Source organism: Colias eurytheme, chromosome 2, assembly GCF_061535395.1.
Source record: "Colias eurytheme isolate Ceu_HAF_F1 chromosome 2, ilColEury1 Martin Lab GWU primary, whole genome shotgun sequence".
In the NCBI taxonomy this organism is placed as follows: Eukaryota; Metazoa; Arthropoda; class Insecta; order Lepidoptera; family Pieridae; genus Colias; species Colias eurytheme.
The window spans coordinates 3,838,184-3,857,806 of record NC_142981.1 but is presented as its reverse complement, the minus strand read 5'-3'; the positions used below and the strand labels follow the sequence as shown (position 1 = coordinate 3,857,806).

The following is a 19,623-nucleotide window of genomic DNA, read 5'->3' as shown; positions in this document are numbered from 1 at the left end:
ACTAACTAGTTACTATTTTTATATTTCCTTAAAAAAGTACACTTTACTTTCAAATCTTTTTATAAAATTTTAGAATCAATGACGTTAAACTATTCCATCGTCACAGATTACAATTTATCACATTTTAATCCACCCTCATGGCTCATACAACAATGTTTGAGTAAGTACATATATTAAAAATCATAAATACGTAGTACTAAGGGCAAAGTACAAAGCTCTATCTATAGATTACTATACTGGCTTACTCATAGCGACTACAAAAACATGAAACATCAAACATGCAAAATGTAAACAAAACGAAAACAATTCCAACTTAACAATAATCTTTGTTTAAGAATCTTTTTGGGTCAAATATATGTCGCCTTAATTTTATTTTTAAATTTGGGTGCATTTTATATTTTGCCAATTTAATAATTTCGAAATTTACCCGACATTGACCGAATCTTAACTTCTTGACCTGTGTAAAAATACTTTTTCGTCTCTGCTTACAAAATAAAGCAAGTGTTAACATTATGTTTCTATCAAACTATCATCTTAATTAATAATTTCGGCCTTCTACGAACATATTTCTTTAACCTTCCACGAATATACAGACAAAGATTACTAAATAGTCAGCTACTGTTCAGAAGCGTAAAGATGGTCTTGAAATGTTTATTTTAAAACTCAAAGGTTTCTTTATCCGCTAGTGTATTTTCAATATAACGTTTAGAAATTAGAACAATAATATAACACAAAAATTCATTGGGTATCTGTTTTAGATTTATTTATATATGTTATATTACATATTGCACGCCTCGAAGCGTTGAGGTGGGTACTACTGTCACTTCGCGCAAAACATCTGATTTTTCAAACTTAAAATGTCTTTATGTATCATACATTGCACTTGTAAGATAAAACATACACACACATATTAAGAAAAAACACTATTTTTAACGTTCATGATATTTTTGATGTCATTTTTGTTATTTAAACTAGTTAAAAAACAGTTTAAAAAAGTTCTGTCTTGGACGTCCGTGTGTCTGTATGTGCGGATCCTTTTTCTTGTTAACACGATAGCGACCGAAATACTTTACTAATCGAGTCTTTTTTTTTCTCTTACGCTTGAGTATGCTCAGGAATAGAACCCTTTCATTTTTCAGGGTCTGATTCGATGTGGTTTAATTGTTATTAAATAAACAAAAATAATTATTAAAAAAAAATTATGAGGCGTGCACTTTTGGATTTTCCAAATTATTTTTAAATGCTTCATCACATATTTACAATATTGTAAAGATGGAACACGGATATCATTTTATTTATATTTTATAACGAATCTAATATCGGTAACCAATCGAGTGTTCGAGTCCCGGCAAATGCTACATTCTAGAAAGGAATATTAATAAAAGACAAAACGCATTTACTCAAAAACCTCGTATATTTCTGTACAATCAGTCTATTTCGGCAACAGAAGTATCAGCTGTTCCACTTGCTTCTTCATCATCTGTGTCCATTTCATCGCCACTGCTCCCTTGCTAAAAAAATAAAAAAATATTCATTAAAATAAAAAAATACTTACACCGAATCTTCTTTTTACTATTTTCTTTAATATCCCTATAATTTGTATACGTAGTATATTATTATTAGTCTGTGCTATAATAAATTTGTATATTCATCCGATTTCTAAAAAGAAGTAGGTTCCCAATACGACTGTACCAGATACCTATTTTGATGATAGCCTAAGCTGGAGCCTCCCGAGTCCCGTGTGGTGCGATTGAAATTTAGTAGGATTTAAATTTGAAGTTCTGACAATTTGAATGCAGTTTTTTTAATTAAAATTAAAAATAAGTATTTACCTTTATAATTGTTTAATTAAGTTAATCAGGGCAGAAAAATACCCAACAAATCGAAACTCGGCGTCCTTGAGTTATAAATATGTAGTTTGTAAAATATAGGTAATATAATATTTTTGATTTTTCATGCGATTTCGTTGAATTGGAATTTATAAATTCTCACTTCTATTAATTTTTTTCGCTAGGTCTATATAGATATTTATTGGATCTTTTTAAATGGACAAGAACGTATAAGTTTTTGATATAAGGTATATTTTGTAATTTAATGTTTTAGTATTTAAGTATATGGTGCTTGAGAATAATTATTATTAGTATTGTATTTCGTATATTCGTCCTCTTTCTGCTAACAAACGTCGGTCAAGCCTACAGAAGTTTCTTTCGTAATTTCACATACATAACAGTTATCAATATTTAATTTAACATTTTATATTAAAATATCATTTAAAGTTGCACTACTTATTAATCAAGAAAGGCGAAATCGATTAAGCGATCTCGTTTTTCAGCCGTGTATCTGATACTCAAGCAGAACAGCTTTTAAAAACTAAACATTCACCAAAAAAGATAGTGTGTGCCGATCACACGTGTCAGAAGTGAAACTTCTTTGGCAAAATTCAAAGATCCAAAGAGACCAAAGTCGTCGCCGTACTCCATGACGTGACGATAAACCTTGAAATTTTACTCTCAACGCGCCTAAAGCAGTTGATTTGGAAACAATAATTCAGAACATGAATTTTTAATTTTTGTTTTACTTACCTCAAGCTTAAGTTCCGCAGACTTATTTTCCAGTACAGCTTGTTTAATATACTTGAATATAATGTCGCGACACTTTTGGGCGGCGTCGGGTGCGAGCCAGCCGCGCTTGGCGTGGCAGAGGTAGCCCGTTGGAGGCTCTACGGATAGTATCTCTTGCACCTCGGGTACTTGTATGTCACAGTACTGAAAATAAATTGAAATTGCTGATGTATGAAGTTTATGAATTTAGCATAGAACTTATATTTGATGCATGAAATTATCGAATGCTGTAACTTGGTTTCCAAATGATTGTGAGAAGTATTCAGCATAGACATGATTTAAAAATTAAGATTATTTTTTTCTTTTTATTATGTTGAGTACATACATACTTTAAACGTTTACACGTTTATATATTTCATTGTAAAGAATTTAACAGAGATATTGAAGACATACACAGCAATAGTTTATCGCATTTTATATTCCCGGCATTCGAAAGTCGTAATCATTCTCATGTCCATAAATCATAATTAGAAATATTTTCCATGTGCACTTCAATGATAATAAAATTTGTAGTTATAATATGCAATTAAAATTTATCTCCTTATTGTTATGTAATATACTAAAAATAGCAAAATGTAGTTAATATTTATTATCTTTTGATGAGTTCATCAGACACCAGGATATATCACCTAAGAGCCATAATATAAAACCGTGTTTATTTCTAATAGCCAATTAAATTTCATAAAGTAACCCACAGATTATTACTGAACGAATGTCTCTCTTATCTTCTCTATATCCTAGTAAATAATGCGAGAGAAGGGAGAAGAAATTTTTTTCTTTCTAGGCGTGTATGCAACGGTGGTGAAAATTCAAACCTAGAATCACCACCACCCTTACTAATAAAAATAGCACAAATAATTTTCAGTAATTTACGGTATAAATTCAATTTTCACTAAGTAACTTATAAACAGAAGATTATTATACTTTACCATATAATAAATCTGTCGTTGTGGAGGTATCGTAAATGGCTTGAAGTACACAGAACCTTCCGGTATGTGCTCTTCTGTAGAAGATTCGTCTAACGGCACTTTCTTGAAACTACGTTCCCTCCTTGAAGTCACTTGATCGTATGTTACTACGAAAAATTTAACTATTAATACCTTGCCGTAAAGTCAAATATTGTGTAAAATATTGTATAAAATCCTATGTAATTTTCAATGTTTTTTTTTTATATATATATATGAATGAAAGCTTTTTCTAGCTGATGTGTCTTCTGTCTTACATCTATTAAAAAGTATCCATGCAAATAAAATCAAATAAATGAATTTTTACCGACAAAATTATCTTATATTCACTTCTTAAGTAAATAAATTGCATAATTCACATTTACCTGCATGTCTCACCCTAAAATCAAGAGTCTGGTAATATCTGGCTTGTGGCTCCTTTCTTGGGTCGTAACCAAATTTCACCCACGACATTTTCCATGGCCCAGTTCTATTGTGCAATCCCAAGCATGGCAAGATAATTTTCAATGAAGCCAATTTTATTTTGGTGTGATGTTTTATATGATTGTAAGACCATATTGGGCGCTCTTCAAACATCTAAAGAGATACATAATAATAGAAATTATTCACTTAACGAGGAATTCCCAGGAATCATTTTAAAATTATTACAAGTAATTGAGGTATTGTACAATTCATAATTAAGTAAGCTACAAGATAAAAAGAAGGTTCTGTAGGTATACAGAAAGCTGAAATAGAATACAAATAATTAACAAATTAAGAATTTGGTTCCTACTCCCTGCTCTTACAGGGTAGACTCTACACAAATAGAAACTAAAAAATAATTTGGAAAATCCAAAAGTGCACGCCTCATAATTTTTTTTTAATAAATATTTATTAATTATTATTTTTGTTTATTTAATAACAATTAAACCACATCGAATCAGACCCTGAAAAATGAAAGGGTTCTATTCCTGAGCATACTCAAGCGTAAGAGAAAAAAAAAGACTCGATTAGTAAAGTATTTCGGTCGCTATCGTGTTAACAAGAAAAAGGATCCGCACATACAGACACACGGACGTCCAAGACAGAAATTTTTTAAACTGTTTTTTAAATAGTTTAAATAACAAAAATGACATCAAAAATATCATGAACGTTAAAAATAGTGTTTTTTCTTAATATGTGTGTGTATGTATTATCTTACAAGTGCAATATATGATACATAAAGACATTTTAAGTTTGAAAAATCTGATGTTTTGCGCGAAGTGACAGTAGTACCCACCTCAACGCTTCGCTTATGAGGCGTGCAATAGTATAAAAGAGATTACACAATATACCTTTTTCACCATCTCAAATTCTTGTTCTAGCTGTTGATTTCCAATAATCTTACTATTTTTGATATCCACAAAATACTCATGAGGTTCAGTTGGCAGTTCATCAGTTAAATTAAATTGATATTTTGGTATTGGCACTCCTCTCTCTGACCTCATTTTGTGTACTTCATCCTTATCATCAGGAAGATCGTCATTTTTGGCCACATAGCTCCTTTTGTCAGTGTAGTAGTAGTTGATGGGCTTGTCAAATCTTATGAAATTTCCTGGGACAATGTATAGTGGTGCAGGCTGTCTATAATAACAATAAATGTTAAAATTAAATATAAATAACAGTTAATGTATGTAATACAAAATCTATTTGTTCATATTATCAACATCAATATACATTATGAATACATCTTTTAATGCACAAATGTATGTACATATTTGCAAAGCTATAATATATAGTATTTATATATGCATTATTTTGCTTTGTGGAACCTTTTATTTTCTTAATATTCAATACAACTCAAATATAGATATAGAACCACATAAAATATAGAACACTTACTCCATAAACTTCAAATCATCTAGCCCTGATGGTATTATATCTTCCAATGCACATTCAGGTTTACCAGTATTTGTATTTTTTAATGGTAAAAATTGAAAATCACAAATGGCTGAAAAAAATTCACATTTTTTTTTTAATTCAATTAAAAAGAATTGAATATGAATAAGTTTTTTATTTATAATGTTGTCCTTACTGTCAAATTTGTAAATTTTCTTCACATGACCCAGTACAGATGTGTTTACAACTTCAGTTTTTATTGTATTTCCCTTATCCCGAGTCTTCTTGACCTTAACTTTAAGTAGTACCCCTGCTGTTGGTTTAGCATCGGCATTTGCTGGCTTCATAAAAGGATTATCAGGGTGAAAAGACAATGTAAGTTGCTTTTTGGATGGTTGTGCACATATCTAGAAAATAAATTTGATTTAAAGTATACGAATCCCGATGTTCGTGTCGTTTTCTAAAAATTTGAGAAATATTTTTTGTTATTGTAACTTCTATGTTATTCGTACATATATAGCACTCATAACATTTCGGATTTAACTCGTATATTCGTAATAAAAATTGAAAAAAATTCAGTTTAATGTTAATACGTGCCTGAGAAATAGTTTTTATTCCACCCAAACATTGAACTGCTTTTTCTTCATTTTTAACAATGCCAGGGAATAATACGCATGTTAGTTCCCGATTATGTTCTTGTTTAATATCCATAGTTTTTATTCACGATAAACTTATACAGTAAACATTTATTGTAATATTGTATTCAAAATGACCAATTTCTGTTTTCTTCAAACCATGCTTCATTGCTTCAAACATAAACACGCGGATTTGACATAAAACCGGCTGTTTTTGACAACGTACGATGACAGTTAATTTAGATTGCGTTCAGTTTCTTTAAAATTCCTGATTTCATACCAAAACGTGGTTAAACTTTAAAGATTACACAGAAAGGAATTTCTTCTCAAATATACTCAGTATTAATTTAAAAGCACGCCATAAAACTCCTTAAAAATTTGAAAAGTAATAATACATCATAATAAAAATTATATCTACATAAATCACTTCCTTTCTGCCATATTAAATTTATTTTGTTCCAGTTTCCTTTGCGTAAAGGCACAAGGCATGGAAATGTACAATAATTATCTTAGTTTATTATTATTAGTCTGTGCTTGTAATTTATCTATTTCGGTACACTCGGTGCCAATTAAATACAAAGTAAAAACAAAATTTTTTTTAAGGGAAAAAGGTACAGAGGAATTAATATTTTAAAAAAATAAAACTATTTCTTAAAAATATATTTTATTACGGCTTAAAACAAAGGAGAAATTAATGCATAAGAATTTGCATTTGTGCCAACTGACTGTAGGTATCACCAGGCATTCTGTACGCAATGTTGCCAGCAAATGTGTTTAGTACTTCAGCTTGTTCCCGCAGCCAATCCACCTGCTGGAAAAATAATTGACATCTTAATTATGTAAGTATCAATAATTACAAATTTGGCAAGCAACCACAGGTCCGTATTTAAATATTCCCAGAATTTTTTCGCTCTATGGATTTAAGCAAATCTTATATTTTGTAACAAAAATATTTGAAACTATTTCGTAAATGTATTCTTATAATTTTACTACATTTCAATATGGCAGAAAATAAAATTTATCCAAAGTTTATTTAACTTGCATTTCACTTATAATCCACCATACAAGTACCAAATCATCGACCCGTACCTGTGTAGTATTATGCGTAGTGACAGGACTGACGGTCCTAAGGCGCTGTCTCTGCGCGACCAGTATGGTACAAACTGCACGCAGGACGGCGGGCAAGCAACGTAACAACTCGCCGCGCGCACACCGCGCTGCGGACACGCGTGCGTCCAGTTCAGCTTTGCTCAGCGGGACCACCTCGCATTCGCGGAGCGTCTGTATAATAAATGTTATTAAAATGAAAAGGTTGTCCTCCGTACACTTAATTATTAGCAAGTATAAGTTTGTACATCATAGTCGTTAATTAAAAAGGATAGTTTGGAAAAGGCCTGTTCACCTTGTTATGAGTTCTTTTCTGTATTATAATTTCATTCAGTAAACCTTACGTAAATCATTTTTAATTATTGGTAATGTTGTATTACGTGTATAAATGGGTATAATGTGTACACATATAGACAATAATATAAATCAATACTCAAACTGTAATATAATAAACAGGGAAGATGGTGAATTTGTTACATATTTATTTTTAATTATAGTAACATTCAAGTGGTTTATAAATATATTTTTTTGAAGAATAGAAAAAAAAATATAGTGAAGATGCTTCTATTAGTCTCCCAACCAGCCGTAACAACAACATAACTACCACTACCACTGCACCCACCTCTAACGCGCCCTCATAGTTCTCCTCGTGGAACTGATCGAAGAACGTCATCAGCTTGCACAGCTTAGTGTAGGCCTCCACCAGCGCGGCGGGTAGCGGCGTCTCAGCGGAGCGAAGGCGGCGCGAAGCGTGCTCCGCGAGCGAACCGAGCCGAGCCCGCAAGCCGCCCGCACCGCCGCCGCTGTTCACAACTTGCGCGAGCAGCACGCAGAATAGCTCCAGCACGCGCTCTAAGTTCTAAAAATAAATGGAACTTTACATTATGGCATTAATTTTTTTTAATGTTTGTTAACTAAGTTAAGATAATATTATAATACTTTCATTTATGTTACTCTTAAATTGAAATGAAATTGACATACTATATGGAAATAAAAGCATTGCTACCAAATAGGCAGTATTATTATTTAAAATGGACCTCATTTTTTGCTATAAGTACAATACAAATTTCATAATTGAAAGAATTATTAAACCAAAATAACTCACCCCAGCAATATCATACATAGTTATGGCATCTTCAAACAGGCCTTTGTTCACTAGCTGTTCAGCAACATTCAATGCTATCACCTGAAATTTGAAAACAATTAGAGAGTGAATTTAGGTACTGCACTTCTTATTCTGAATCGTATCTTGTGATACATACCTTGCTATCAATATGAGGGTTATTAAATTGGTCCAAAAGCCCCGTGGTTCTGAGACCAGTTGCGGGATCCATTCTACCGAATAGAAGGTCGTAGTCGCGACTCTCAAGCGCTAGGTCCGTGCAGCAGCACATGAAAAGATTCTTTCCACTGGGATCCTTAAGGTTACTGAAATTTAATAAAGATATCTTGGTAAACATGTTTACCAGTAAGTGATGGATGATGTGAAAAGCGCGATTTTTTTTTTATTAAGCTAAAACCGATTACACACTACTCATAATATTTTTTTATATAAAACGGTGGTTACCAGGTAACATTTTACAATATGATTTCTCAATGATAATATTCACATAATATTACACAACATAGTGTTTTTTAAAATTCGTATTTACATATTTACCGTAAGAAATAGTAATAGTGCAGAGCGTCAGATGGATCCGAGAGCTCGAACTTTCTGACGTACAGCAGCACAAGTCTCGCCAAGTTCAATCTTCGCAGAGGATTCGGGTCATCCGTGTCCACAGATACTAAAATAATTAATGTAAACCAATAATTAAATGATATTATCAGTGAGATGCAATAAATGCCTATATGAATCGCAAATTATAGACAACTAGGTTTCCGCCCGCAGCTTCGCCCGCGCAGTCAAAGAAAAACCCGCATAGTTCCCGTTCCCGTGGGATTTCCGGGATTGCGTCATTTTCCCGGGATAAAAAGTAGCCTATGTCCTTTCTCGGGTATCAAAATATCTCCATACCAAATTTCATAAAAATTGGTTCAGTAGTTTAGGCGTGATTGAGTAACAGACAGACAGACAGAGTTACTTTCGCATTTATAATATTAAGTAGGATTTTATACTTACATAAAGGTGCTTGTACATTGCGCGGTGTACCCAACATGTATACGTCGTGAAGAGCAAGCGCCATGTGGACACCGTGAACTTGATATCTTTAATATTAAAAAATAATATTAAATTAATATGAATATTTGGTAGAATATTAACATTTTATTTATACCATGCAACAAAAGTAAGTTCAATTTTAAGACAAGAGAAATTAATTTCAATTTTGATGAAAGGCAAGAGATCCTCATAACAATTGCAAGACAAAAATTAAAACAAATCATTATAAGATGATAATAATTATTGATGATACATAAAATAATTTCATTATTTAAAGCTCACCTTGGGATTCTAGAAAGAAATTCAATAGCTGGCTCAAATTGACCTGTGAGTGTCAATACTTGGAAGTATACCAATGGCTTCTCATATGCATGGTAGTGTGTTTCACCTATAAAACAAACAAAAATGAATTAGAATTAAATATTTAGAAAAACTATAACAAGCAAGATTATTATTAAAATAGAAAATAATTCTAATTCTTCCTACCATATTCTTCCAAGATCATCTTTTGTAAATCAGAGTACGAGAATGATTCTGTTTCATTGTTTGTTTTGGTTTTAATTACGGACAGTTTTAGCCACAGATAGTCATCTGCTGTTTTAGCTACTTCGGAATGTTCGTCGCTCACATCACAGCATCCTATCACACAGTATACCTGAAAAATAAAATGTAATTAATACAAAAGGCGACACCAAATACAGACTTTGCATTTTAGTTATTTCATTCATACACTAGAATATTTTTAAGCAACATAAGCTGTTTAAATTTTTTAATATTTGCATTTTGTCTACTTTTCGAAGTAGCGAGATAAATATTGCTACTTCGAAAATGAGTCTTTTTTTTATAATGATTTTTAAAGCACAGCAAAGTTAAGCATTGTAAGTAATTTTGAATAAAGTACATACTGCTCTTTTGTATGGATCTGATGAATTGCGAACTTGAATTCTGTACTGGAAATTGATTGCATTCTGCAGCTTCTCACTGAGAGCCTTCTCTGGATTGCGCATGTGCTCTTCGAGCGCCGCTATAAACTCTTCATGCTCCCGCCTACAAATAAAAACATTTAATTTTTTGCCCAAGTTAATTTCAAACTTAAATTTTTTTGTTTTGTATCACTGATATTTGAAAAAAAAGTAAGTATTTCAAATGGTTAATTCCTGGTTTGAATATTATTTATTTAAACTACTTTGTTACATCTATGCTTGACCTTATCTCATCAACATACATACAATTAATAGGAACCAAATATATTACGAAAATACCAATCCTACCCAGCTTTTCGTAGACAGTGCAAAGCTGCACTTGCATCTCCGCTCCTCAGGCAATAGTACACCATGGGCCACAATGGTCTGTCGTCTATCACACCATCAGTCAGACCCTGGGCACTTTGGCCTTGTAGGCGGAGACCAACAAAACCTCGAACCAGAGGGAATGTACCTGGCTCCCCTCCCCTCATAGCGGCAGCAGGGTTCGCACGTACCACATCGCTCATATACTGTTTGTACCTAAATATGTCAATGGAAATAGATAACTATTGAGTAATGTAAGTTGAGGTTGTAGATTAAATAAATTAGAGTACAGATTTCTTACAAATAAATAATATGTATTATATAAACACTGCCAAGACATCCCACATTTTAAAATAAATATTTTCCAATTATTATTATATATTTTTTTCGCTGACTTTGAATGTATATTGTCTTAGAAATTATAAAATCCCAAAGGATATGAATATTTTATCAAAAGAATGAAGAATCAAACCTCTTTTCCAAATATTTCTTCCCTTGAGCAATAAGGCACTGTTGAATAGTTGGATTTCCTCTTGCTTTTAATGGATCCTCATCTCTTACTAGAGCTGGTATATTTGACATTGTTTTAATAATTTCCCACATTTCTTTCACCTTCTACAAAATGAATAAAAAGAATGTTTGTGAATGTAAATGAATAAAATGAAGAATTGTTTCAGCCACATAATGTGTAAAAAAAACTAAACCACAAAAAGCACAATTTGCATTATAACATTTGATAATAATTAAACACTAATTGAAGAGGCTATTTTATAAACAAGTTTGGTAAGACGGCTAATTATTAATATTTTAAATATTAAATCACTCACAGGATCATTAAACTCTTCAGCCACTTGGGCGAATTTCTGATGTAGAGCAGTCCTCGATTTAGCACCTTGGAAGACTAATTTGTTGTATTGTTGGACCTGTCTAGCATAGGCTGCTTCTATATCATCTAACATAGAGTGACCAAACTTTTTAGGTGTATCTGCAATACTGGGTGGTTCTGGAGCTCGTTTTAAATCTAACCAGTTCTGGGATGGTCCAATCATAGCATTCATTAGTTTTATCTTCTCTTTGTTCCATTCTGAGAGCATGTGCTCCCATTTTTGGTCCTCAGTGGTTTGTAAGGACTAAAACATAAATTATTATGTGAGAAAATAAATTATAACAATATAATATTAAAAAAACTGGTACCTTCATGTTACAACTACTTTTAAAACATACATTGTGGAAAACTCAGTATAAGATTGATTAATTAATAAACTTAATACTTACATTTTTATTAACTTCATCAATGAGTGATAAAATGGCATTTTCCCTTTCATTTTTCAAAAAACTTTCTATGTCAGAATCAGCGATTGGTTGTAGTGGTTCAAATGTACGCTTTGATGATAATGTTTCCAACTTCTGTGATATTTGTTGCAAATCTATCCCTTTCGACCCAAATAAGAGGTGCCTAATGGAAAAAAAGTGAATATGTAAATTTGTGAAACTACGATTATGCTTAGATACTGACATTTACGATTTAGAATCATAACAACTTACGCTTGGATATCATTAGTCCCCGATTGTATTACTCTTGAATAAAGCTCATGAGAAGCTTCAAGTACTTGTCCTAGGGATCTCTCCACTCTTGGTAAGTCTTCATTACCCTCGATTTCAGTAGTTAGCTGCTCTGCTTGTTGCAAAAGTTTACTAAAATCCTCATCGGCCATCCTGCTTAGGTTATTAGTGAAAATGCACCACTTAAATTCTATACACTTATGACAAACTCTCTTACGAGTGTAGATTACATCTATTTTAAATTATTGTGTTTTTAAACTTCAACTATTCGTTATAGCACGGCAAAACCTGAAAAAAATATTCAAACGCGCGGTTAACTCGGAAATAATCAAATCGGCTTTTTAATTGTCACTTGTCAAGTTGTCAGAACAATTGACAAATAAAAAGTCTTGAGTAAAAAGATGGTAAAAAGTCAACAGAGAAAAGACCCTTCACAGACTATCAAACTTAAATGATACAGTCTAAGTCATACAGTCTTGTAACCTGAGCTTGTAACTGTCACAGAGCAAGTATATTTTACTTCGTAGCCAGACTTGGCTAATAGAACTGTTTATTCCACAGAACAGTAAAAACATATAGAAGTGCTGTAATGTCTAATTAGTATGAAAACCAGTGTCGCCAAACCCACACATTTAAACCGATAGTTATACAGTACACTACAAGTAAACTATGCCTTTGATTGGACAGCTTAATTTGAGTAAAAACTGACTTAGGTTATAAATTCAGCATTTCAATATGTACCCTAACGCACCATGTTACGGTTTATTTTAGTATAACATCCCTAGGTATATTAGCTGTTTTGTTTCTCATTGCACAGAAATTCCAAATTCGAAAACATTCAGCTACTCCACAACAGAGGGCGTTAGTTTTCGATAGATATAAATTTGAAACGCAACACATAGAGATAAGGTTGAAATTTGTGTCACTCAACATTAATGACATTAACTTGATATTTATCTGATGCTATGCTCTGAGGGATGTCAGCCTTGTTATCGATAATTCACAAATAAATATTTTTTGTGTATTTTTTTTCTTTCTTTTATATGAGTAGGTATAGTATAATGCGTCACATTTTGGAGTATGTTTATTACTACTAAGTACGTCTTTTTATATTATTATTATTAAATAAAAAACGGAATAGAATAGTATAAATCTATATTTACAAAATACAAACAGAAAATATGCATTATTTTAAATCTTGGAACTGCTGTAGGTTTGATGTATCGGTGGCCTTTGTTAGACCGCTTAGTACTGTTCGGCATCCAGTTAACTCGTCACGTTGCATTTATCCATTTCTCTTTTAAATTAGCCTCTTTGGGAAATCTATAAATAAATTAGACAAATGAAAGCTAAGGAAAAATAAAATAAAATTTAATATTTATAATGTTTGTCTTTTCTAAAGTATCGATACTGTCGATATGTACCACAAGCATCACTAAAGCGACATTCGTTTGTTTATTGCAATAATATTCCAGAAAGTCTTGTTTGCTGTTCAATCTATAATAGTACTAATTTCTTATGGATTAAGGTTCATTTTGACTAGATATTTGTATACAATTTTGACAAATTACGACAAGCGAAGTTATAACATAAAATATAATTAAAATAAATTAAAATAAGACTTACCGACGGTATGAAATGCCTTCATTGCTGATATTATTTCGTCTGCTATCATTTTTGCACTCTTTATACCGAACAACACGTCCTAATTCATGAATAAATATGGAAAAAATGGTTTGACAGCTGACAATTGACTCGAATATTTTTCTGCGCACAACTGAGAGCAAGTTAGGTGATCTAAACTTATCATTGACACGTGGGCCACGCCCACATCACACTTCTATCTACTTTACTGTTCTGTGGTTTATTCCTTATAAATTATAATATCATTAAGTAATGGATAATACTCGCAGGCGTTTCCCCTTTTGCCGAGGTATAAGATTATTCGTTGCCGAAAAAAATGAAAAATGCCGTTTTGTACTGTCAAGTCTTGCAGAAGCAATTCAAACATGTCGAATATTAAAAAAAAATTGGTTCTTTGTAAAGTAGGTTTACGGTCGAGTTAACGTGATAACATAATGCAGTGCAAAGAGTATAATGTATAATAATGCAGTGGCAGCGCTCGAGATGAGACGGGAGATCGGTCCGTCTCTCTCTCGTTATACCTGCGATCGCGCTCGTGAGGTTTTGGTGTGACACAAGTTTCTGAACATGTCACCCGACTAAAACGATTTTAAAGACGTTATCACATTAAAAAAAAATTATTTCATATTGATCTTCATCTCATTATCAGAGAGACATATATTGTATACAAAATGTAAATCAAATTTTGGTTCATGTATCACAATTTAAGTATAGCCCTTTTTAACGACTTAAGAGTCGTATCTTACGTATTTACAGTTAAGGAGATTCAGAAGACAAACTTCAGTGGTATACAAATAATATCCGATTTTATTTATTTTAAGCAATATACAATAAACATTACATTTCATTACATTTTTAATTGGGCAGTATATACGTACTTAGTATTGATAGAAAATCACTTAACATATGTTATTTAAATTTTTTGGGCCCGAATATAAGATCGGCGTCAGGGGCACCCTTAGGATGCTGATATTTTTGACGCATATGCTGTCCTCTATTAGGGTTGCCACTTCTTTCAGATCCACCGCCACTTTCCGCACTATATTCTTCTTCTTCTTGCCTCTCAGATATATTTAATGTTAGACTGAAAATTAATAAGTTAATATATTAAAAATAAAGCTATGTATGAATAAAATTAAGTCAAAAGATATACTATCACAAGACATTCACACAATTCTGAAGCAAAAGAATATATACCGTTTTACTCTTTCCATTTCTTGCTTATCAGCTAAGGCCTGCTGTTGTAAATTGCTAGCAAGTTCCGGTGGAGCATTGAACGATTTATATTGAGGTTTTGTACCTTTTCTGACCATAAGTACAAACTCAACACCTTCTTTTCCTTGCTAAAAGAGACATATAAAAAGTATAACATTTAAGTAAATTATTTTACGAAAATTTCAAATATATTTCAAACAAAAATATTTTCACATTTAAAATTTTAGAGCTAATTATAAATGTGTGAAATTTTACAAACCAATAACTGTTCATATGTTTTCTTGGTTGTTTGACGACATGTCATTGGCACAGCGATATCTCTTTGCTGTGGTCTATTTTCACGTTGCCTTTCAGCTATATTCTCCATAACCATCTTTTCAAATGCAGACTCAAATTCGACATCTTCCACCTAAAATAAAATAAAAAATTATTAGTAAGACTCCAAAAAATAAAATGAGTTTTTTGTTCTATTTTAAGCTAGCTTACTGGTTTTGGAGCTGGTCTTCGAGATTCAATATTCATATCAACATTCGGCACTTCACCATCCTCATTGACCGCATTTTCCGTCAAGGGATCTTCATCAGAGCTCTCTTCCGGTATTGGTGGATTATTATCTGTCTCGTCGTCAGTTTCGACAATAGTGTCCAACCCATCCGCAGTGCTATCCTCAGCTTGATCTTCATTATCGAACTGCTCTTCATCCCCTAATTCTGGGTATAAAGTTTGTCGTAACTCCTCAATTGCATCCTTGCATTGTTGCCAACTTGTATACATAGTCAGCTTTGGTCTTAAACTCGTTAAACATTCTTGGTAAATATATTTGACATAAATCGGAAATTTATTATCGTCCGTCCAATATGGATCCGAACATTTAAACCAATAATAGTTTTGGAAGAACACAATGAAATAATCAAGCCTCTTTTTACTTGAACCACTATTGAAATATGCTCCACATGTTTCAAGCAATGCACACACTAATCTTATTCTGAACACATTTTCTGGGGGATCTAGTGGTGATATGTTGCTATGATCATTGGTTACACCAAATGTAATGAAAGAATAAAGAACAGTGAACACATCTCGAGAATCAAGAAGTTTATAGTTGTATAATTCACCAAGATATCTCACAGTTGCAATTCTTCTTTGATTGTATCTAGGATGTGGATCTTCCATTGTTACCCGAATTTCTTCCATTATCGTATCCACTACTGCAGGAGCAACTGCTTCCTGCCAAGCTGATAATTCAGCTGTTAAACGTGCCAAAGCTCTTCTTGCACTAGCTCTGACTCTCCATCCACCGGCTAAATGCTGTATAGCAATTGCCGATATTTCAGGATCGTCCCAATTCAGTTTTCTCATTAACCTGAGAATTTTTTCCTCATTGCTTTTTTGTAGATCTTCATGAAGGATCTTTCTAATGAACTGATGCATTGGCGGTTCTTCTTCTTTTGGTTGCGCAGGCGCTTCCGGCGGGCATACATAATAAAATGCATTTTCGATTTGTGTAACGTATCGCGAATCTAAGGCTGAAACAGTCTAAAAGAAACAAATTTTAACATAACATTAAAGGGATTTGTATTTTTTTTTTATTATATGTGAATTCACCAATAATAAATACCTTCTTCCTCATCATCTGTTGTAAATATATCATAGTCCTTTGATGAGTGTCTGGGTTACAATATAAGTATCTGCCACAAGTTTCAAGTAGGTTACAGGCCATTTCTATGTGATGATGTTTGAAGTCATGGAGCAGTACTTTTAGGCAATAGAGGGCTTCCATTTTTGAGTAAAGACTGAACTTAACTAGTTCTCCAATAAAACGGACAACTTTTATCTACAAGAAAATAATGTTTGGCGCTAGAATTAATTTGTCATAATAATTTTATTTTGAAAAAAGAAATTGTTTAAAGTAATAAAAATATGTTTTTTTTTTACCTTAGATTCAATATTAATTTGATCCTTTTTCCTAACATGATATTTGAAATCTTGCTTTAACATTTGACAAAGATCTACACAAACATCCGGCAATACAGGGTATAAAATAGCAGCAAATCTTGAATAGAATGGAAGTAAATCCAATCTTGTTCTGGCAACACTGAACAAAACCCTAGTTAGCTTTTTCCTATTATTTTTAGTATTAAGATTTAGGACAAAATCCACTGCAGCATTGTCAATCAACTCTCGATTAATGCAATTGGGCAATTCATTCAAAAATGCATCAAGTGCATACCTGTAAAGAGAGACAATTAATTTTTTTAAACAAATGAGCAAGCAAAATGTATACAACTATCAGTAAAGGTGCAGTAAAATTGCCGAATGTTGCTGGGCTACTCTCGGCAATGTATTGCAAAATGAAATTGCAGCAAGGGTACCATTGCAAATATACTGAGATATATGTCAATAAAAATTGCCAGCAAGATATGCATATATTGTAGCCTGTTTACAGGCCTCTTAAGACAATAAAATACACATCATAGCTTTGTAATATGTTGTAGTAAATAATTATATAGCCTAGGCACCAAATATACAACAAAATAAATGATTAAATACATACTTATTAGAAACATTAGCTGGTTGTGCTTCCTCTTGTTCCACATCAGGAACAGTAGGCAACTCTTCACTATCACTAAGCTCATCTTCCTTTAGATCTTCATCTAGCATTTCTTCTGTCACAGTTTCCGCTTTATTTTTAATAGCCTAAACAATTAAGAACATTTTTAATACTATTTTACTTAAGAAATTTACAATTTTATGTTGTATTGAATAATTTATTTAAAACTACCTGCGTCCTGCTGTTTCACTTATGTAAATGAATTTTTCCTGCTAATGTTCCTAATTCTTATAAAATATCAGAATAAAAAGGTTATTTTAATATTACAAATAGATAGTTCAATTTTATTATTGGTATAGATAACTTACTTCTTTCAACTGATAGTTAGGCATGAAAACTTTCAAATCTGGCAAGCTTGTGTAAAATGTTCTTGTATCTTCGTCTTGCCAAGGATCAGTAGCAGCTTGCATAGTATATTCTTCATTCCCACCAATAGTTACAGTGCCTTGAGTCTCGATAACATTTAGAGTTAATGTTGGTGGCTCACCGGCTTCACCTAGTTCCTCACCAAGTACTTCAGCAAAGTTCTGGGCTCCTGTCAAGAGTTTGTCATATGTAGCCTGCAAATAAGAGAGAATATTACAAATCCAAATCAATATAATTCTACATTCATACATAAGAATTTATATATTAATATTATGGTTGGTTTTGAGTCAAATCGGAATAAAATATACAAGTCACTCAGAATCAAACAATTGAAAAATTGGGTAAATATAACTGAGTTAGCCATTACAAAATACGAACATATGAAAAAAAAATATATCTTCTCTAGATTTGTAATAATATATAAGTGTACCTGATGTTGTTCCAACTGATCTTTTCTTTCCTGTGATAGTTCACCTCTTGTATGCAAAGTCCGCTGATTGGCAGCATGAAGAGCCTGCAACTGAGCTCTCTCTGCTAAAAGATGCTTTATCAGAGACGCAAAGTAGTCTTTTAATAGTGTGCGTACAGCTGTTTGTTTCTCCGCAGGAAGAAAAGTGTTTCTAGGAACTGTCACATTATTTTTCTGAAAAAATAAATGGAACAGACAATAATTATATATGTTTTAAAAAACAGTTTTATTTGTAATTATTTGAGTATCAATTATTCATACCTCAGCTGTATCCCTTATTTTCTTTGGAATTAATCCTGCATAATCCTCACCACAATGTTTACAAAATGATAACAATATAGGTATGTTATTGTGCTCTTCTTTATCCATGTTGATAAGAACAGTCAACACATTCCCCAATAATGGCAAACCCATCTTATTAGTAAAAATTCCAACAGCAACCAATTCAGCATAAAATCTTAAATCAACACGTAATTTCGATGAGTTTGCTATTTTATCAGTGGCTTTGAAAGTCAAAATTCTTTGCCAGTTCTCAAAAAAGAATGTTGAGAATTCTGCATATGTGCGGTGAAGTGCTGAACACAAACTTATTGCAGCTGCTATGTCTGACATTTTTAATTTTGCCTCTGCAAGGGCAGCTGCCACTTCAGATATATATTTAGTAAGGTTAAGGGCATTGAGATCCTTCATTAAAGCATCCAATTGAGTAGCACTGAATGATTTAAGCTTTTTCACAAAGGTAGTGTTCTTTTTGAGACCCGAATCCAATTTTGAAAAGTAATTATCAGGCGGTCTAACACAATTAAGGTTCTGATTTCTCAAATCTAATTTAGTTTTAATTCTCATTTCTAAATTAGAAATATAATCAGTTAATGCTAGACGATCATTTTCTTCCGAATTTTCTGACGCCTCACCAGCCACCTCATCATTTTTGCTTTCAGCATCTTTTTCATTTGAAGTCATTATCTCGTTAACAGAATTCTAGAACTCTAGATATAGAAATTGAATAAATAGAGAAGATATAATTAAAATATAATTTTTTAATTTTTAAAAACAAGACCGCAATGTCAAATAATTCCATTGACTTGATTTTGACAATCATGAAATCATCTGATGACAA

At 32.3% G+C, this 19,623-nt stretch overlaps 3 protein-coding genes and 1 long non-coding RNA gene across 5 annotated transcripts; all 4 read right to left on the bottom strand.

Annotated features, from left to right (window-relative positions):
- Positions 1-1,395: 1,395 nt before the first annotated feature.
- l(2)37Cd (general transcription factor IIIC subunit l(2)37Cd) lies at positions 1,396-6,262 on the bottom strand. Its single transcript, XM_090107509.1, has 8 exons — positions 6,041-6,262; positions 5,640-5,850; positions 5,447-5,555; positions 4,900-5,188; positions 3,952-4,162; positions 3,551-3,696; positions 2,583-2,765; positions 1,396-1,511 (listed from the first exon to the last, which is right to left on the bottom strand). The coding sequence occupies exons 1-8, from the start codon at positions 6,152-6,154 to the stop codon at positions 1,428-1,430; spliced, it is 1,347 nt and encodes a 448-aa protein (XP_089963635.1). The 5' UTR covers positions 6,155-6,262; the 3' UTR covers positions 1,396-1,427.
- A 463-nt stretch (positions 6,263-6,725) lies between these two features.
- Positions 6,726-12,544, bottom strand: LOC149910201 (nuclear pore complex protein Nup93-like). Of its 2 annotated transcripts, none has more exons than XM_090111305.1 (15): positions 12,181-12,544; positions 11,911-12,091; positions 11,463-11,765; positions 11,108-11,250; positions 10,618-10,851; positions 10,252-10,393; positions 9,833-10,001; positions 9,629-9,734; positions 9,308-9,393; positions 8,846-8,972; positions 8,448-8,613; positions 8,291-8,371; positions 7,808-8,044; positions 7,168-7,359; positions 6,726-6,889 (listed from the first exon to the last, which is right to left on the bottom strand). In XM_090111305.1, the coding sequence occupies exons 1-15, from the start codon at positions 12,348-12,350 to the stop codon at positions 6,770-6,772; spliced, it is 2,457 nt and encodes an 818-aa protein (XP_089967431.1). In that variant the 5' UTR covers positions 12,351-12,544; the 3' UTR covers positions 6,726-6,769. The 2 variants fall into 2 exon arrangements, with proteins under 2 accessions (XP_089967431.1, XP_089967437.1); XM_090111311.1 differs by having other exon boundaries at positions 6,726-6,886.
- A 792-nt stretch (positions 12,545-13,336) lies between these two features.
- LOC149910200 (uncharacterized) lies at positions 13,337-14,068 on the bottom strand. The gene is made up of 2 exons (XR_016457646.1): positions 13,825-14,068; positions 13,337-13,521 (listed from the first exon to the last, which is right to left on the bottom strand). It is a non-coding gene; the product is annotated as an uncharacterized LOC149910200 (long non-coding RNA).
- A 561-nt stretch (positions 14,069-14,629) lies between these two features.
- Upf2 (UPF2 regulator of nonsense mediated mRNA decay) lies at positions 14,630-19,623 on the bottom strand. The gene is made up of 10 exons (XM_090111274.1): positions 18,765-19,623; positions 18,465-18,677; positions 17,977-18,228; positions 17,612-17,754; positions 16,993-17,287; positions 16,676-16,891; positions 15,544-16,593; positions 15,317-15,466; positions 15,040-15,185; positions 14,630-14,926 (listed from the first exon to the last, which is right to left on the bottom strand). Exons 1-10 carry the CDS (start codon positions 19,464-19,466, stop codon positions 14,752-14,754), a joined length of 3,342 nt encoding a protein of 1,113 aa, XP_089967400.1. The 5' UTR covers positions 19,467-19,623; the 3' UTR covers positions 14,630-14,751.

Excerpts from the sequence above, each read along its gene's own strand:
- Upf2 (XM_090111274.1), bottom strand. The coding sequence starts at position 19,466 with ATGACTTCAAATGAAAAAGATGCTGAAAGCAAAAATGATGAGGTGGCT. Across the intron at positions 17,288-17,611 it reads CCAGCTAATGTTTCTAATAA|GTATGCACTTGATGCATTTT; the intron begins GTATGTATTTAA and ends CTCTCTTTACAG. Across the intron at positions 16,594-16,675 it reads AACAGATGATGAGGAAGAAG|ACTGTTTCAGCCTTAGATTC; the intron begins GTATTTATTATT and ends TGTTTCTTTTAG.
- LOC149910201 (XM_090111305.1), bottom strand. The coding sequence starts at position 12,350 with ATGGCCGATGAGGATTTTAGTAAACTTTTGCAACAAGCAGAGCAGCTA. Across the intron at positions 11,766-11,910 it reads TTGATGAAGTTAATAAAAAT|TCCTTACAAACCACTGAGGA; the intron begins GTAAGTATTAAG and ends TTTATGTTTTAG. Across the intron at positions 8,045-8,290 it reads CTATGTATGATATTGCTGGG|AACTTAGAGCGCGTGCTGGA; the intron begins GTGAGTTATTTT and ends ATTTATTTTTAG.